Source organism: Canis lupus, chromosome 21 (assembly GCF_048164855.1).
Source record: "Canis lupus baileyi chromosome 21, mCanLup2.hap1, whole genome shotgun sequence".
Lineage (NCBI taxonomy): Eukaryota > Metazoa > Chordata > Mammalia > Carnivora > Canidae > Canis > Canis lupus.
The window spans coordinates 32957468-32974252 of NC_132858.1; the positions used below are offsets into that span (position 1 = coordinate 32957468).

The following is a 16785-nucleotide window of genomic DNA, read 5'->3' on the forward strand; positions in this document are numbered from 1 at the left end:
TAGAGTAAATTTCTTATACTCAGTTATCATTAGATTAATTTATATAGCCACAGAATATACTAAATCTTTAATCTATGGTGGAAATGCACAAGTATATTAAATAAAATATATTCTAAGTTGACTATTATTTATTTGCTTATGAGAATGCAAAAGTAGGATATCCTATCACCTATATACATTTGAGTGAAATAATAAATATGTCCTACAATTTCTGTGGAACAATCATCCCTGGTAAGAATCCTACAGACATCTCAGCAGAGGATCTGATTTAAGGCCTAGTATAAAAAACGGTTACTGATAGTGAGCACTGACAATATGAGAATGTACCCTTCCTGGTCATTTAATCGTCTGGTGCCCTACAGCTCACAGAAATCACATTGACTCTTGCTAAAAATAATATGCAGGTGGGAGGGAATTTCTTACGACTGGAGGCAACTGGTGCCTAAACCACGAACTTCCTTCGGTGTCTAAGTCAGTTCTTTAATTCCATTTTCAGTAATAAATTGATCAGTAGTTCTCCAACTCAAGAACTCTCTGCTTTCTCTAATGACCTCTCTGCACTTCTCTAAATGACCTACTTATCTCTTCTTGAAAGAAAAACAAAATCAATCTTTCTGCCTTTCCTTCATGTATATTGATTTTTGCCTTGCTTATGTGGGAGTGAATTAAAAAAAAAGTATAAGTTGTGAAACAAGTATATAAATTAATAAGAGAAACAAATGCCTATTTATATCCAAATAACAGTTTCTTTTGGTGTTGTTTTATTATTTCAGCTCTCCCCTGAATAGAGTTTACATGTAATAGAAACCATAATTAGGGATTTTAGTCAAACTAAAGCAAGCCAAATTAAAAAAAAGATTGAGTGAAATAGGGGAAAGGGACTAAATCTGCTAATTTCCAGTTATATAGTAAAATAAGTCACAGAGATATTAAAAAAAAAAAAAAAAAGGATTGATTACGTTCTTTACTCTTCCATTTCTGATTATACCTCTTGTTGGGCGTGTTCTGTCTCACTGCACCCTGATATGAAATTGCTCAGTTTTCTCCTTTTCGTGGTTCTCTTTCTACTGTTCCTGATTTTCATTACCTAACATGTGATTGAGAGGGCAATGAGGTTCAACTAATAATTTAACACTTTTGATTTTTCGAGGTAAAGAGGACACAAGGCATCCTATGTCAGGTGTTGCAACGTGAAAATACTTGAACATGAAAATTTTAGGCTGCCTTTACAACACATTCTTAACTAATGCGCTCTTGTTCACACAGATCAAGAAAACTAATTCACTTGAAGTTTAAAGTTCCATTACATCTATTTATCAATTGTTAAAAGGTAAAATACCAACCTTAATAAAAGTGTTACAGTGATTGAAAACAAGTTAAAATTACGGAGACAATAGCCATTTACATATTCCAAGGTGCCTTTGAAATTTGTAGATAGCTTATTCACAGCATTTTGGTGCTTTTAGAAAAGGTTTATTTTTACCTTATGGGCAGATAAAATGTTATTATAGCATACTATGGTGAGAGCAGGTCAGATTTGAACTTGATATTTAATTAAGTGAAGGGAACACAGGATGATTTTGAATCCCAAAGATACCATAGTATGATAGTTTAGAATGTAATAGAGTGCCATTCATTAACCTACTAATTTGTGCTGAAAATATTGTCAAACCATCATTTTTATTTGTCTTGATTCACAACAATCCAAAAATGTCACAATCTTAAAACTCATCTGTAAGAAAAGATGTCTTTTTATTAATATTTCAAGCTAAACCTTGAAGTTGCACAGTGATTCTTTCTGCTTAGCTCTTCTCCACTGCCTTGGACATTCTCTAAAGGTTGGTGCATCCAGACACATCAGAGAACCAACCACCAAAGGAATTGACTGAGTTGGACCACTGAGCATGTCTATTTTCATTATGAAACATTTATTTGCAATTGAGAACTGAGTGTGATCAAAGAGTATCGTTTGAAAAATCAGCTAAATGAGACTTTCCCAATGGCATTTATAATTAAAGATGCACAGAGAATTTTTCCAGTTTATCTAATAAATATGAAAATCATTTGGAAATGATAGTGCTATACAAATGTTTAAGTTATAATTTATCACCTCATTTTACTTTCTAATCATTTTTCAAGTCAGTGAATGCAAAAAGATTAACTTATCCAAATGACCAACAAGATAATACTAAGTTTATTGTCATTGTGGTAGATTATGTAGAGAAAATTCTATATTTTTTGTTGTTTCATTTTGCTAGTAATTCACTATAAGTAAGCAGGCAATAATGTGTTTTCTGGATTAAATAATAGGAGGTACTTTCTGTTTAAAGAAAAGAAAGTATAATTTTTTCAACCTTCAGTTAAGTAAAAGCTCATTTGGGTTAGTGTAAAAAGACTGGGATTAAACAGGCCTGAGTTTGAACTTTCACCCTTACTTTCCTAGTCATTAGCTGAGCAACCTTAGGTTTCATGAACTATAAAATAGGGACAACATTTACATCATGGGGTTGTTGACAGACTAAATGAGATAATTTGAAAAGTGTCAAGCCACTGCCTAGCTGCCCAGCAAACACAGAATGGTATTCAGTAAATATTAACTTCTCCTTCTCCTCCCTTTTTCCTTTTCCTTTTTATTTTAAGCTTGTCACTGTGATTCCTCTGTTATTAAACTCTAACCTAGAGTTAATTCAATTTAAGTAGAAATGAGTCAAAAAACACAATAGAGTCTTGATCTGTGGTGATTATGACCTGTATTTGTCAAAATTTCCTTCTCCTCAGACTTTTTAAAAATGTTTTTAAGTCTTATTTATTTAAGTAATCTCTATACCCAACATGAGGCTCAAACTCATGACCCTGAAATCAGAAGTCATATGCTCTTCTGACTGAGCCAGCCAGGCGCCAGACACATTTCTTTTGTATCTGAGACTATGTATGTGATAGACTTGTTTTAAGACTACATGATAACTTAGAGCACTTCTCCCACTTGATATATTCAAAACTAAAAAGCAAGAAACAAATTTGGCAAGGAAAATATTAGTCCTTTCTAAAGTTTTGCAAAATCTTATTCATTCAGATACCACTAAAAAGGAAATATATTGAAATTTTAATTTCCATTAAAATAAAAAAAAAAACTATAAGCAGTATTTTACAGTGGTATCTTACCCTAGTAAATTAGGATTTTAGAGCTGCAGGGGCTATACGCATATAAAAATGTGATGAATGCAGTATGCATCTTGCCTTTTGTCTCACGTCATAATAGAAAGGAATAGTGTGGGGGCATCTGAGTGGCTCAGTGGTTGAGCCTCTACCTTCGGCTCAGGGTGTGATCCCAGGGTCCTGGGATCGAGTTCCGCATCAAGTTCCCCTTGGGGAGCCTGCTTCTCCCTCTGCCTGTGTCTCTGCCTCTCTCTCTGGGTCTCTCATGAATAAATAAATAAAATCTTAAGAAAAAAGAAAGGAATAAGTGTTAGGTTTTAGTGATGTCCACTGAACCATATTTTACTTCATTTTTTGAAGTTACTACTCACTGAGTAGAGTGAACATTTACTGAATATTTCTTTCAACAAAGACATAGGATAAAAATAAGTAACTGCCTAATGATGCAGACAGTATTCCTGTTTTCTTTCCAGCAGGGTCTCTACATGAAACTTTTATTTTGTCTTGTTTTTCTTTCCTTAATTGAATTAAAGTACCTGTATGTGGTTTTATTTTGTCACAACACAGATGGGGAATTATACTCCGGGACGGCAGCTGATTTTATGGGGCGAGATTTTGCGATCTTCAGAACGCTGGGGCACCACCACCCTATTAGGACGGAGCAGCATGATTCCAGGTGGCTCAATGGTAGGTGGCATGTGCCAGGCGCAGGCGTGTTACCTAACAGGTGTAACTGTAGTAGCCCAAGGAGAGCTTTCCCTGTACGCCTTGAGATCTAGTGTGCCATTAAACTGGTGGTGACTTCATGACTGTGGGTGTGAGAAAACAGGGGAAGAAGAAAAAAGTGAGATTAAAAAAATCAGGAAAATATTTACTTTGTGCCAAAATTGAAGTTTCTCAGTAGTTAACTGTGGAAAGAAAGAGATCTGGGCTGGAGCTCCGGAAGGGAGGCAATGGAAAGAGATAAGATGACTTACCAGGGTTGTCTTACTCAGACACCACAACAAGTCTCACGATGTAGTATTTGTTTCCACCGCACCTCTCTTCTTGCCCTGAGAGCATCGTGCACGTTCCTGAGTGTTTAAACAAATTGTAGTGCTGGTAACATTATACTGAAAGTGCTTTCAAAATTTCATAAGACTTTTGTATTTTTTCATTTGATTTCTCGTTTCTTCTTCCTAAAATCCTCTCTCAGTTTTTATAGGTGAGAAAATTAAGACTAATATTTTATCTAAGATTTTCTCTAACCTGGTAGTGGAAGATGTGGACCAAGAACCCAGTTTCCTTAACTTCAGGTCCTGGCTTCACCTTGATCAAGTAGATACTTTCTGTTAAACATTCTTTCTCTTCTTAGTCTATAAATAAATTCAGTGAAAGAGAAAATGTTCAAAATTTGTATGCCTAAAATAAATAACATTTTCAGTCAGATTTTGAACCAAATAATCTTTATATATTCTATGTCGAGTTTGATTTTTTTATTATTCACTGACACATTTATCACAGATTTTTTTATAATGGCCCCCACAGTATTATCATGTTTTTTATTATTAAATGACTATCTCCAGGTATATCTGTCTTTAGTCTTATAAAATAAAGCTATCCAGACCCTAACCTTCCATCCATGAACTTGTCCCTGGTTTCACCTACCTCATTAATAAGGATGGAGCTCATGGGGAATAGTCCATCTGTGTTCTCAGTAAGATCCTTGAATATCTCATTCTTTGAACTTCTACCACACTTGTTTTTCTTTCCCTTCTGGGGTAGCCAAAATTCCTTTTATCACTTCTCTCTTTCATTAGTTTGTTAGAGAAAAATCACATTTCTACTGTGAATCTCACTGAAACTTCAGGAGACCATGAGTCTGTGATAATTTTTGTTCTGATATATCTCATACTTTAAAGTGACTATTCAAACATAAAACATACCTCAAATTACCTCAGTCAGCACCTCTGGTCTCCTGCAACAACATTACTGATCATCCTATTATTTTTTATGAATTAATGTGAATGGTGTGTCTTTGCTCTTAATTGTATGGATTGTTTTTCATGAATTTACCCACTGTACGTTTCTTTTGCTGTCTTTATCTCTCCTTCCCTTATTTCTTCCTCTGACCTGAAAACTTGCTCTTGTGTTCTATCCAAATTCTTCCTTTAATCCTGGTCTGACGAAAAGTCCCTCTGTGTCTAAGTCCATAGCCTGGTTGGATCTTGTTTCTCCAACATTCTCTATTTTTTAATCAGTCTCTCAATTTGGACACTATCTCTTGCCATATTTCTCATTGTTAAAAAGCCCTTTCCCATTAAAGTGCTGCTTCTCTTAGCTGCCCTCCTTTCTTGCTCTGCCAAGTTTCCAGTGAGCTTGACATCACTTCCCATTGTTTGTATCTTAAATGCAGATGATGCCTAAGATCATTCATAATTGAGTACAAACACCACGGTAATCAAAAGGGTCTGGACATACAGTCAAATATCCATGCTGGAGGGGAGGGGTATGTGAGGAATAGTGGGTGACCACAAGAAAAATCAGAAGTCTCACCAAGAAAAAGAAAAGATACTGAGATCACCGTAAGACTATGTGTGTAAGACTACAGAAGAACCAAGTTCCAAAATCCCAAGGAACAATCTTGGAATATCCATTGTCAGTTATTAAACTTTGTATGGAGTCAAAATTAGTGGGAAAAACCTCTTTCAATATTGTTATCTGGTCTGTTCTCAAACTGAAATATTTACGTAGGAGGGAAAAATGTTTGTTTTTTTATTCAACAAGAAGGAGACTTTGATCTACTAAGAACTCTAAAGGGCATACAGGCTTTCACTGTCCATGTGAAAGAAAATCCAAGAAGATGGAATAACATAAAGGAGAGCATAGTATCCATTTCATTTTTATGGCCTTGGAGGAAAAAAGTCATCAAGTTAAAGCTGCTTTTGTGTTGCACACTTCCATGTTGACAGCTGAGTTTGAAGAATTTACACTGTGGGAAAGCAGTCATTGTCCACAGCTCTGTACTTCATCTTGCAAATGTGTAGTTCATTTGAGAATTCAGTTATCAGTCTCTCAGCACTAAACGTGAGAACTGATTTTACCAAATTAGCACAAAGGTTACATTTGACAGGGTGCAGAAACCACAACTGCTGCAAGATGGAGGATGCAGACACATTTGAGATAGAACCAAGGGACTGTGTGAATCACAAGCCTCCTGAAATTAAATGCCATTCCAGAATAAAATTGGAAACATAATGTTTACATATTCATGCATAAAATAAATGGGTTTGAGGCATCAGCATAGACTACACAATCATTTGTACTGCCAGAAGTAATAAATACTTGCAAGGTACTTTCTGAAAGGTCTTTGGGGCTATTAAAATTAATTTTGGCACAGGACTTACTTTACTTTTCTTAAATCAATTCAAACCTATTCAGTTACTTTGGACAAATCAGGTGGCCTATTTTAGGTGACTTAATTTTTTTTCTGCTAAAGAAATAAAATCAGTTGCCTAGAAGTAGACCTTAAAATATCTTGATATTTTTAATGGAATTTCACTATTTTCATAATCACTGAAATTTACCTCTTTTATAAGAGCATCAATCAGGGTTTAAATTTAGTTTCATTGTTACAGGAAAAATTAGGGATGAGTAACAATTTTAGATGAAAGAACAGAAGAGACATAGAATCTCTTGATTTTTACATAACTGCTTTTTAAAAAATATATTTTTAAAATTAGCCCCTGGTTTAGAGTTAGTAGATGTTAAAACAGCTTTTGATTTCGGAAAATATACTCCTATGTGTTTGACATGATGTGCCCAAATTCACTGTGCTTTTCTCGTGCCTTATAAATTCTTTCAATATTATATCATTTTAACTTCATTTAAACTTCAACTCCAGTTTCACCTCACTAACAGTGTGAAAATGAGGTACAGTTATTCTCTATGTGTTCATGGCAAGGAAGCAAGTTTATGCTGCTGTCATAGAAATGATTTCTTAACATTTAGCATGTAAATACTACTCATTTGTTCTTACACGTGTTAGCCATTCATTAGAGCAGGTGGATGGCTCACCCACCTTTATTTTTCTTTTTGATGAATACTATTTCCAGTATTGTTTGTGTCTTGGACTGATGCTGGGATGCAGTATGATATGGAGGAAAGACTGTGCTCTTTAGAGTAAGACAAAGCTTCACCTTGACTTTAGTTTTAATGGGATTGTGCTACTACACTACCTCTTACAGTTGTGAAAACTGGCATGCCCATGTTTAAAAAGTACTACTAAGTGAATGATTGGCATATAGTAAGCACTTAATAATTGTGAATTTTCTCTGTATCCTTTCTCCCACTTGGGTGGAGCATGCTTGGGAGGCTTTGTCAGACTCATTCTGTGAGTGATTATAGTTGAGTCAGGGTGAAAGGGCAGTGAGAGTCGGGTTTAATATAGGAAACCACATGGATCCTTGAAAGAGCCAAGGCCCAGTGAACACAAACAGACCTAATTACAGTGCCCAGAGTGTGAGGCCTTCCCACTCATTTCAGGAAGACCTGTTTTCTTTTAGTGGAATTTCCTAAAAGGATCGTGCCTGTGGATAGACCAACCCACTTGCTTTTTTCTGTAATTGAAATGGTATGCAAGTCATCATTCCACTTCCTCTCACTTGTAACACTCATACCGGGATGGCCTGCCCTCACTAGAATCAGCATAGCTTCCTCTGCGGTCATGTACTAGGATATTTCATGTTCTCTAAAGATTCAAGTTTCTCCACAAGACATTTTTATGAAAATAGAACCAAGAAATGTGACCGCAAATAATCTAAGAGAGCACAAATTAATATTACATAGTACATAATCTGAAATCACTTACACAACTCTTTCGATGCTTTATTTTAGTTCTACCATCTTCAAATGCATAAACTGTCATAAAGTATCCAGTTGGAAATTTTTATAAGTAAAATGAATTATCTAGCTTTGCATAATGTCAAACTTCTTAATGATGCCAGTCTGAATTACCTCTCTGGCTTAAGTATGTCAGTATTATTTTGCTGACCTTGGGAAAAAAAGCTCTCCGGATGCCTTATTTTATGGTTATATGAACAGATGAGTATCATAGAAGTTGAGTGATCACTTAGTTAAAACAATAACAGCAACTGTAAATGTCCTCTTGGTTTTCATAGATTATGAAAAAAGCAACAGAAATATTGTCTTTTTTTAACTTTTGGATTACATCACCTATGAATTATACTCTGTATTCATTAAACATCCTGAGGTATCAGTATAAGGAGTCACAAATAAAAATGATAATATTTTTGGTTATTTTCGCTGAAATTATCCTGAAACATAGATATATGATAATTTAAAACAGTCTGTTCCTAAACACAACCAAATAGTTTTCTGAGGTTTTTTTCTCATGAATCTATTTCCCAGAAAAATTTTCATACTGATAGATAATGCATACTCTCAAAAATATAATCTTTTTTAAAAAAAACTATACAGCATGAAATTACTCTACTCTCCAAATAATGATAAATTTAATAAACTCACTAAATACAACTTTTCTTTTTGTAAAGTCCAAAAAGCTACCAAAATGTAACTTTATTTGGTCTCTTTTAATGAGGACCTATTTTCTATCTCACATTTTGTCTAAAGAACATAATTACTTTCAACTGATTTTGTTTGAAATTATTCACACTAATGAAGAAAAATGAATAAAACTTTGGAATAAAAATTAACTCATTAGTGGCAATGCTTGGAAGGTGATTTTGTTTTTTCAGGCCCCTGAGACAACATACCTGGATAGAATTGTTAGGATGTACTATTTAACTTTATTCGATGATGGGCTAAAAAGTACAATTATCCAGTATGGCATATTAGCCACAAATTTTGAACCACTTATTTCAGAATTTCTCATTGAATGATGAGACTAGAGAAATAACATTTAAGGGTTTTATTACATTTATTTAAGGGAATCCACATTTTAAATTAAAATTGATGGAAATATAGAAAAGTAAGACAGTATCTTAGAAAATTCTTTAAATCAAAGCCAGCTCCCTATTTCTTCTTGGTTTTCACCATTTTTCTCTCTAGTCTTATCATCAGTTTAATGAATAGAGAGCCTGTCTACACCAATTTCCTCTTCTAGACTCACGACATTCAGAGCTCACTGGGCCTCAATAGGGATTTACTGATGACTGGGTAATCTGGGTTCGTGTGTGCAGTGACATCAAGCAAGAGATTTACCCAAAGAAGTGGATGCCATGACAATGTGTGTAACCATGGTGTGACTGGCCTCTCTGACATGGCTCTCAAAAGCTTTCCCTCTGTGAAAACAGAAGCCTGTTTGCAAATTAATTAGTTTCTGGCGGCAGCTTGATTGTTGACCCAGAGTTTGTAGAGTGGAAAAACAATCAGATTAGTGTGCTCGGGGTAAAAGACCAGTGTGCAGTTGCGTGTGGCTTGCTCAACTATTGAAACTATGAATGGACTGAAACAAATTCTTTTCTGAGAAGCCCAGGCAGAGGTTAAGTGTGATGAGCCTAGAGCTCCCCAACAGCAGGGGCTGGGGAATTAAAGGATTTTAGCCAGATAAAGCTGAATGAAGGCAAGCAATGCCATTGAATTTTAATAGCATGGATAGTTTAGGGAGGGAAAAAAAAAAAAACACTCCTTACCTCCTAATCACTCTGAGGGGAAAGAATAAGTTTGCAATGTTATAAATGTCCACTTGACACAAATACTTTCACAGTGGTAGATTTCAGAAGCTTTCAGACTGGAAGGTTTTAATTATAATGTCTTAAAAGCTAATATCATAATATCAAAATGGCAAAAAAAAAAAAAAGCGATACAGTAACCTGCCTTTTCAAGTAGATAAAATTTTCATTTATATACCCTATTTTATGAAGTGTAATCTTCACATGCCCACTAAAATTAATCCTGAATCAAGGAGAAATGTTGACTCCGGAGAATATTTATCAAGAATCAAATCAGATAATTATGCCAAGAAATGAAGTCTGCAAGCTTAGAACAAAAATAAGTTACGCATGCAGCTTTTGATGATTAAAATTTGTTTCAGTCAATAAATTATTGTTTATACTTTCTTTTGTAAGATTACCTAAAAAATAAGCCATGTATACTCTTTTTCTTTAGATACCACTGTCAGATGTCTCCTTAATAACAGCTCTGGTGGCTATCACAATACTTCCCCATTCAAAAATCACTTATGTCTTTCAATTTACAAGTGAATTGAATCCAGATTTTGTTGCCTGTCAAGTCCTTTATCATCTAATCCTAAATGACTTCTCCAGTATTAAACACTAACACACTCAAATCAAATAGAGTTGGTTGTCCTCAAATTACTATCTTTTTCATTTAAACCCATTCTCCTGATTGATTTTAATCTCAAGAGCACATAGGTGCTTGCTCTTACTTATAATTAGTAATAATAATTTATGAATTAATGTAAGTATAAATGTTTTATTTATTAGAAGTGTAGTTTTTAGGATTTTGCTTGATGATTTGCTAAATTATAACTGGTTTTGGATTTAACATAAGCTGACAATATAAAGAACCCGTCAAAAATGTGTCTTTTAAATATGTTTATAAATTTGTCTAAATTCACATAAATGCAAATAATCTTTTTTTTGCGCCTTTAATTGCTAATTTAAAAAAAGAATATCAGGGTTTTGCTTTCAAAGAGCACTATCCCATTTACACATTTATAAAATCCTAACCAGGATATAATGGGAAATAGATGACAGCGGAGGATAGTCTGCCCTTTGGGAGTCACACTGCCTTTTCTGTTTAGCATACAGTGGCAATTAAGTTACAGCCAATACAGAATAGTTTTTCAGTTTACACATTGTCTTATGACCCACGCAATTTAGTGAACTTTATTATCACTGATCCTGAAAGTTAAATAATGCCAAGGCTGATATCAAACTAATGACTGCCACTTAACAGCTTATGGAGTCAGTGTTTATCAAATATGTTTTCTAAACACATTTAAGAATAAATGAATAAATTGTACCAAGGTTTTGCAGGATGAAAGCTGTCATATAAGTCACATGAAAATAAATGAATTCTGAAGATAGGAAACAATAACACATAGATTATCATTAAGCATGACTCATTTTGGGGTAAATTAAAGGAAAATAAACCTAGTTATACTGGCAGTTCACATTATAGAATTTGTACTTACAGGGCTAGGCTGAACCAACAAGGTATAGGAAACCTTGCATCAATTACTCTCAGGTGTTTACAGTAATCATATTAAATATTTTGATAGCAGAGAAATTATTGAAGTAGTGGAATAATGCTGTTTGCCATAAGAAAGCTAAAGACTGCCCCTCCTGTTATGTCATTGCTGTTGATTTCCTTTAAATAAAAGGAGAAAAATCACATTTTCTCATAGTTATGAAGGTAATATAACTCTGGTCAGCCAATCAGTGCCCAAATTAAGAAAATTATAGTGAAATTGCCTTTGAAAGACCTTGAGATAATTGTGTGTTAATGAATCTTAAAATGTGAACTAATTTTCTGTTTTGTCCAAGCTGAAACTATTTTTATTTCCTTCTTTCCTCATTAAACATTTTTTAAAAAAAACTAATCTGTCCACTGCGTAGAGTCTACAAAGAAAGCTAAAAGGGAAGGAGAAGTAAAGGGAGAAAAGAGTAATTCCTAATGGTAAATAATAACTTCCTGATTAGATTTTGTCTTCATCCTTTAACCAAAGTAAACATCTGTCATGCTAATAAAATTTATAATGCACAAACCAAAATAAAAATCCCCCTAAAACTACACCAGAAAGTCTTCTATTTAACCAAAGTCTGTCCCTAAAGTTTGTAGATTTAGTTTCCCTAAATCTAGTCCCTTTTCATCTCAGTCAGCAGTATCTCTATAGCTCGGTACATAATTTAAGTTTATCACTCACCCCAGTCTCTCCTTTTCCCCCTGGCAGTTCTATTCTAAGTCCTCCTAGATTACTGATAATAGCACAGTCAACAGCTAGCTACCAACATATTACTCTGGGCAACTTCCATTTTCTACCTACAATAAGCTCTAGGTACCAAGAGCTACTATAAGAAACAGAGCTGAGTAAGAGCAATCCCTGCCCTCCAAGATAATACAGAGCTTTTTATAAATGAAAAACCGTAGAAGTCTTGGCTTATCTACGAGATCATTTGCATATATTCCCAACATGCCTTAATATCTTAAAACCATTGTTTGAAGAGAGGAGGTACTATCCATTTTTTCTTTTCAGGAAACATGAAGTTTTTTGTTTTTGTTTTTGTTTTTTTTTATTCAGTTGATTTTCAGACTTTGATTCAGTATCAGGGCCACCAACTGTCTGAGGCTCTCACTATGAAATGATAACAAGATGTAACAACTTAAGTCTTTTATCCGTATGTATACAGTCTTCTGTTAGAGACTATGTGTATAAGTGCGTTCAAAGAAATATTAAGGAATTGCTGCTTAAGTTTTAAGGAAAAAGAATGCAAATCTGTTGGAATCAGAAAAACTGTAGATAATATGACATAGATTTTTATAACATGTTATTTTAATATCAGATATTCCTAATTATAAAAACATACAGATCGTTAACAGACACATGAAAAGATGTTCAACATCACTGATCATCAAGGAATTAAAAATCAAAACTATAATGAGATACCACCTCACACCTGTCAGATTGGCTAAAATCAACAACACAAGGAACAACACGTGTTGGAGAGGATGTGGAGAAAGGGGAAGCCTCTTGAACTGTTAGTGGGAATGCAAACTGGTGCAGCCACTCTGGAAAACTGTGTGGAGGTTCCTCCAAAGGCGAAAAATAGAACTACTCTACCATCCAGCAACTGCACTACTAGGTATTTACCCAAATAATATAAAAATACTAATTGAAAGAGATGCATGAAAAAAAATAATAATAAAAAATAAAAATAAAAATAAAAAAAAAAGAAAGAGATGCATGAACCCCAACATTTACAGCAGCATTATCAACCACAGCCAAATTATGCAAACAGCCCATGTCCATCAACTGATGAATGGATAAGGAAGATGGAGATATAGATAGATAGATAGATAGATAGATAGATAGACAGATAGTGGAATATAACAGCTATAAAAAATGAAATCTTGCCATTTATGATGACACAGAGCTAGAGAGTTTTATGCTAAACGAAATAAGTAAGTCGGAGAAAGACACATACCATAGGATTTCACATACGTGGAATTTGAGAAATTAAATAAATGAGCAAAGGAATAAAAGGGGGGGAGGCAATTCAAGAAACAGATTCTTAATTATAGAGAACAAACCAATAGTTACCAAAGGGGAGGTGGGGAGGTGGAAGGATGGATGAAATAGGTGATGGAGGCTAAGAAGTGCATTTGCTGTGATGAGCACCGGGTGTTATATGAAAAGTGTTGACTTACTATATTGTACTCCTGCAACTATTATTGCACTGTATGTTAGCCAGCTGGAATTTAAATAAAAACTTTTAAAACATGAAAAAAAATGAGAGGTTTGCAAATTCCAAAAAAGAAAAAAAGAATTAGCACAATAGTCACTCATTCATTCATTCATGCAAACAAATAGATAATAAACACTTCATATATTCAGTGTTCTGGACTGGTAAGGATACTAGCATTAATAGCAGTTGCTCACGTTTATTATGTGTTTACTATGTGCCATGTAAAAAAAAAAAAGGAAATTTTCAAGAAGGGTAAATCATCCCAAAATAATGAGATAAAAAAAGAGATTGGTGGTTAGAGAGAAATAGGGATTGGGCAGAAACCAGAAACATTATTATTTTTTTTATATTCAGGGATTTAGTAGAAATCCTAGTAAATAAGGCCTTTTCAGCCGATCCCTAAGCTTTAAAAAACATAAATGTGGGACACCTGAGTGGCTCAGTGGTTGAGCGTCTGCCTTTGGCTCAGGGCGTGATCCCGGGGTCCTGGGATCCAGTCCCACATTGGGTTCCCCACAGGGAGCCTGCCTCTCCCTCTGCCTGTGTCTCTCCCTCTCTCTGTGTGTCTCTCATGAATAAATAAATAAAATCTTTAAAAAATGTTTAAAGACATACATAAAAAATAATGAATTAATCATTAATAATAATCTTGTTTCTCGAAACAGATACTTTTCTGAGAGTAAAAGTGTTTCATTTTACTGTAGGATTTTAATTTCTAGTTTGATTATTTAAACCAAACCAATAAGAATTTAAGAAAGTCATGTTCTGAATAGTTTTAAGTAGCATTGTCTTAATTGCTTTAATATAGTATTTGCTATAGAATTTTTACATATCAGTGATTATAATGCCTTCCCTTTACATCATTTAACAAAAGTATAGTACTTTTCCAAATTTTTTGGGTTTTATCATACAAATCTGTAAGTTGCATTGCTGTCATGCTTTTTATCTGCCTATTTACAGATACTCTATGAGCATTGTCTTCTTCCATAACATCTTGAGAGATATTATTTAAAAAGATTGGACAATCTACTTTTCTGTAGTATTTTCAACTAATTAATATATGAATAACATTTCTTGTTATATGGTCTAAGAAATATATCCTAATAATATGTAATTATATAGAATCCAGAGTATTGTTCAGATAATAGTTCTATTTATATTTTAATAGTTATTTCATGTAGAAATAGTAGGCCCACTAGAAAGTAGAACTAACTTAAATATAATCCAGATTAAAGACATGAGAAACCATTTCTTACTGTTACTAAAATAAAATGACCAACCCTATATTTATTAAAAAATAGGTTGGGAGTATCAAATTGATTTAGAAAATACCTTTATTAGTTTTAATTAGGTATCTATAGAAACAATTTTATATTGGCACTCAAAATAATAATCATTCTTAAATAGCTGGAAAGAGTAGCAAAGAAACAAAAGGTAAGAAGAGTGTTAATGGAGTACCTGCATTGGACAAAAAGCAAAAATTTAGAAGCAGAAGCAGTTTTAAATTGGATCCACCACACTGTAAATGATGTGGCATTGTTATTACACTGAATATTTGAACGTTTTAATAATAATTAAAGCAATGATTTGAAAAAGTGATGTCCTTACCTAAGTAATTGACATAATCATGAACACCCGAAATCATATACTTGTATAGCATTTTATGCTTTTCACAGTGCTTCCTGTAAGATCACTTGATCCTCCCAGAAACACTGTAAAATAGAAAATTGTAAGTAATGAAATTTATGCTACTTATGAGAGGATAGTAGTAACCTGTCATTGAGTAAAACCTGAGATTAAACCCATGTCTTCTGAACCTCAGTTTTGTTCTCTAACATGTTCATTATGGTATTTACCATTTTTAAACTGTGTATTTTTGTTCTTTGCTAAAGATTTTACACACAGGAAATGTTCATCAGTCTAGAGCCAGGGAAAATACGGGTGCATCCGTTTTTAAAAAGCAAGATTTGCCAGGGTTAAAGGATCTTATCCTATAATGGTTCATAGAATGAATTGTGTTATTTGTGCATAGTTTTAATCACTGAAAACTTAGTTGATATACACCTGCTGCTGAGAGTTTGGCCCTTGGATGAACAGCATGTGCATCTCCGGGAACTTGTTAGAAAAGCAAAATCTCAGAATCTCCCCAGATCTAAACCCGAATCTGCACTCCATCAAGATCCTACACTAAAATTTGAGAAGAACTAGACTAAAACATATTGCAAAGTATAGTACATCTTTAATTATTAAAGAGAGCTAGAGACGTAATGGTTATATTCCAGTCTACCTGGGTGGACAGTCTCACACTGAAGCTTAAATTGACAGCACAAAAGAATGAGTGTGTGTGTGTACGCGTATGTGTATTCATTGGTTAGATTAAATTACTGCTCCTGATTTGCTGTCATCTAAACTCTCCAATTCCTCTCATCAGCCTTCTTAAATTAGTGGCTTTTGCTTCCATTTAAAGTGGGGCGATATAAGTACCAGCAATTTCAGGTTGGCTGAAATTTCAAGCACCAATCACTGATAAGACCTATACAGGTAAGGCTGGTAGGACCTGCCTTACCTGCTTGAATCCATTCTGCTGAGACAGTGTCAGATTAATACACCCACTAGCACGTTTGTGATAGACCATGAAATCTGCCACAACTACATGTCCTGCTAAATGTTAGGGATGAAAAAAAATTGTGGTAGACATAGTGACTTCTGGGGTTCAGAGAAGCCCCAAAAAGTTTTTAAAAATGGGTTTCAGAATTATAAATTAACTGACTACAGCTAGACTAGTCCTAATAATATTTTATTTTAAATAATAAAGCAGATGGGAAAAAAGCAATTTAGGATTTAAAATATCTGATAACTTATTTTCCTCTAAACATCTTTTCAAACCATCCAGTAAATAAAAACAAGGTAGATTTTTTAGTGCAAAGAAACAGAATAAAACCCAAATACAGGGGCCCCTGGGTGGCTCAGTGATTGAGCATCTGCCTTTGGCTCAGGTTGTGATCCCAGGGTCCTGGGATCGAGTCCCACATTGGGCTCCCCACAGGCAGGCTGCTTCTCTTTCTTCCTATATTTTTGCCTCTCTGTGTGTCTCATGAGTAGATAGATAAAATCTTTAAAAAAAATCTAACTACAAAACCAAAAACTATATATTAATGTTACAACTTTAAATTTTGTA

At 34.2% G+C, this 16785-nt stretch overlaps 1 protein-coding gene across 17 annotated transcripts in view; it reads left to right on the forward strand.

The window, feature by feature from the left end:
• SEMA3A (semaphorin 3A) overlaps positions 1 to 16785 on the forward strand; it is a 454397-nt gene that overhangs the window by 376801 nt on the left and 60811 nt on the right. For all 17 annotated transcript variants that reach the window (XM_072791326.1, XM_072791328.1, XM_072791327.1 and 14 more), the window contains one exon: positions 3724 to 3843. In XM_072791326.1, coding sequence (XP_072647427.1) covers positions 3724 to 3843 — 120 coding nt within the window. The remainder of the gene's footprint in view (positions 1 to 3723; positions 3844 to 16785) is intronic.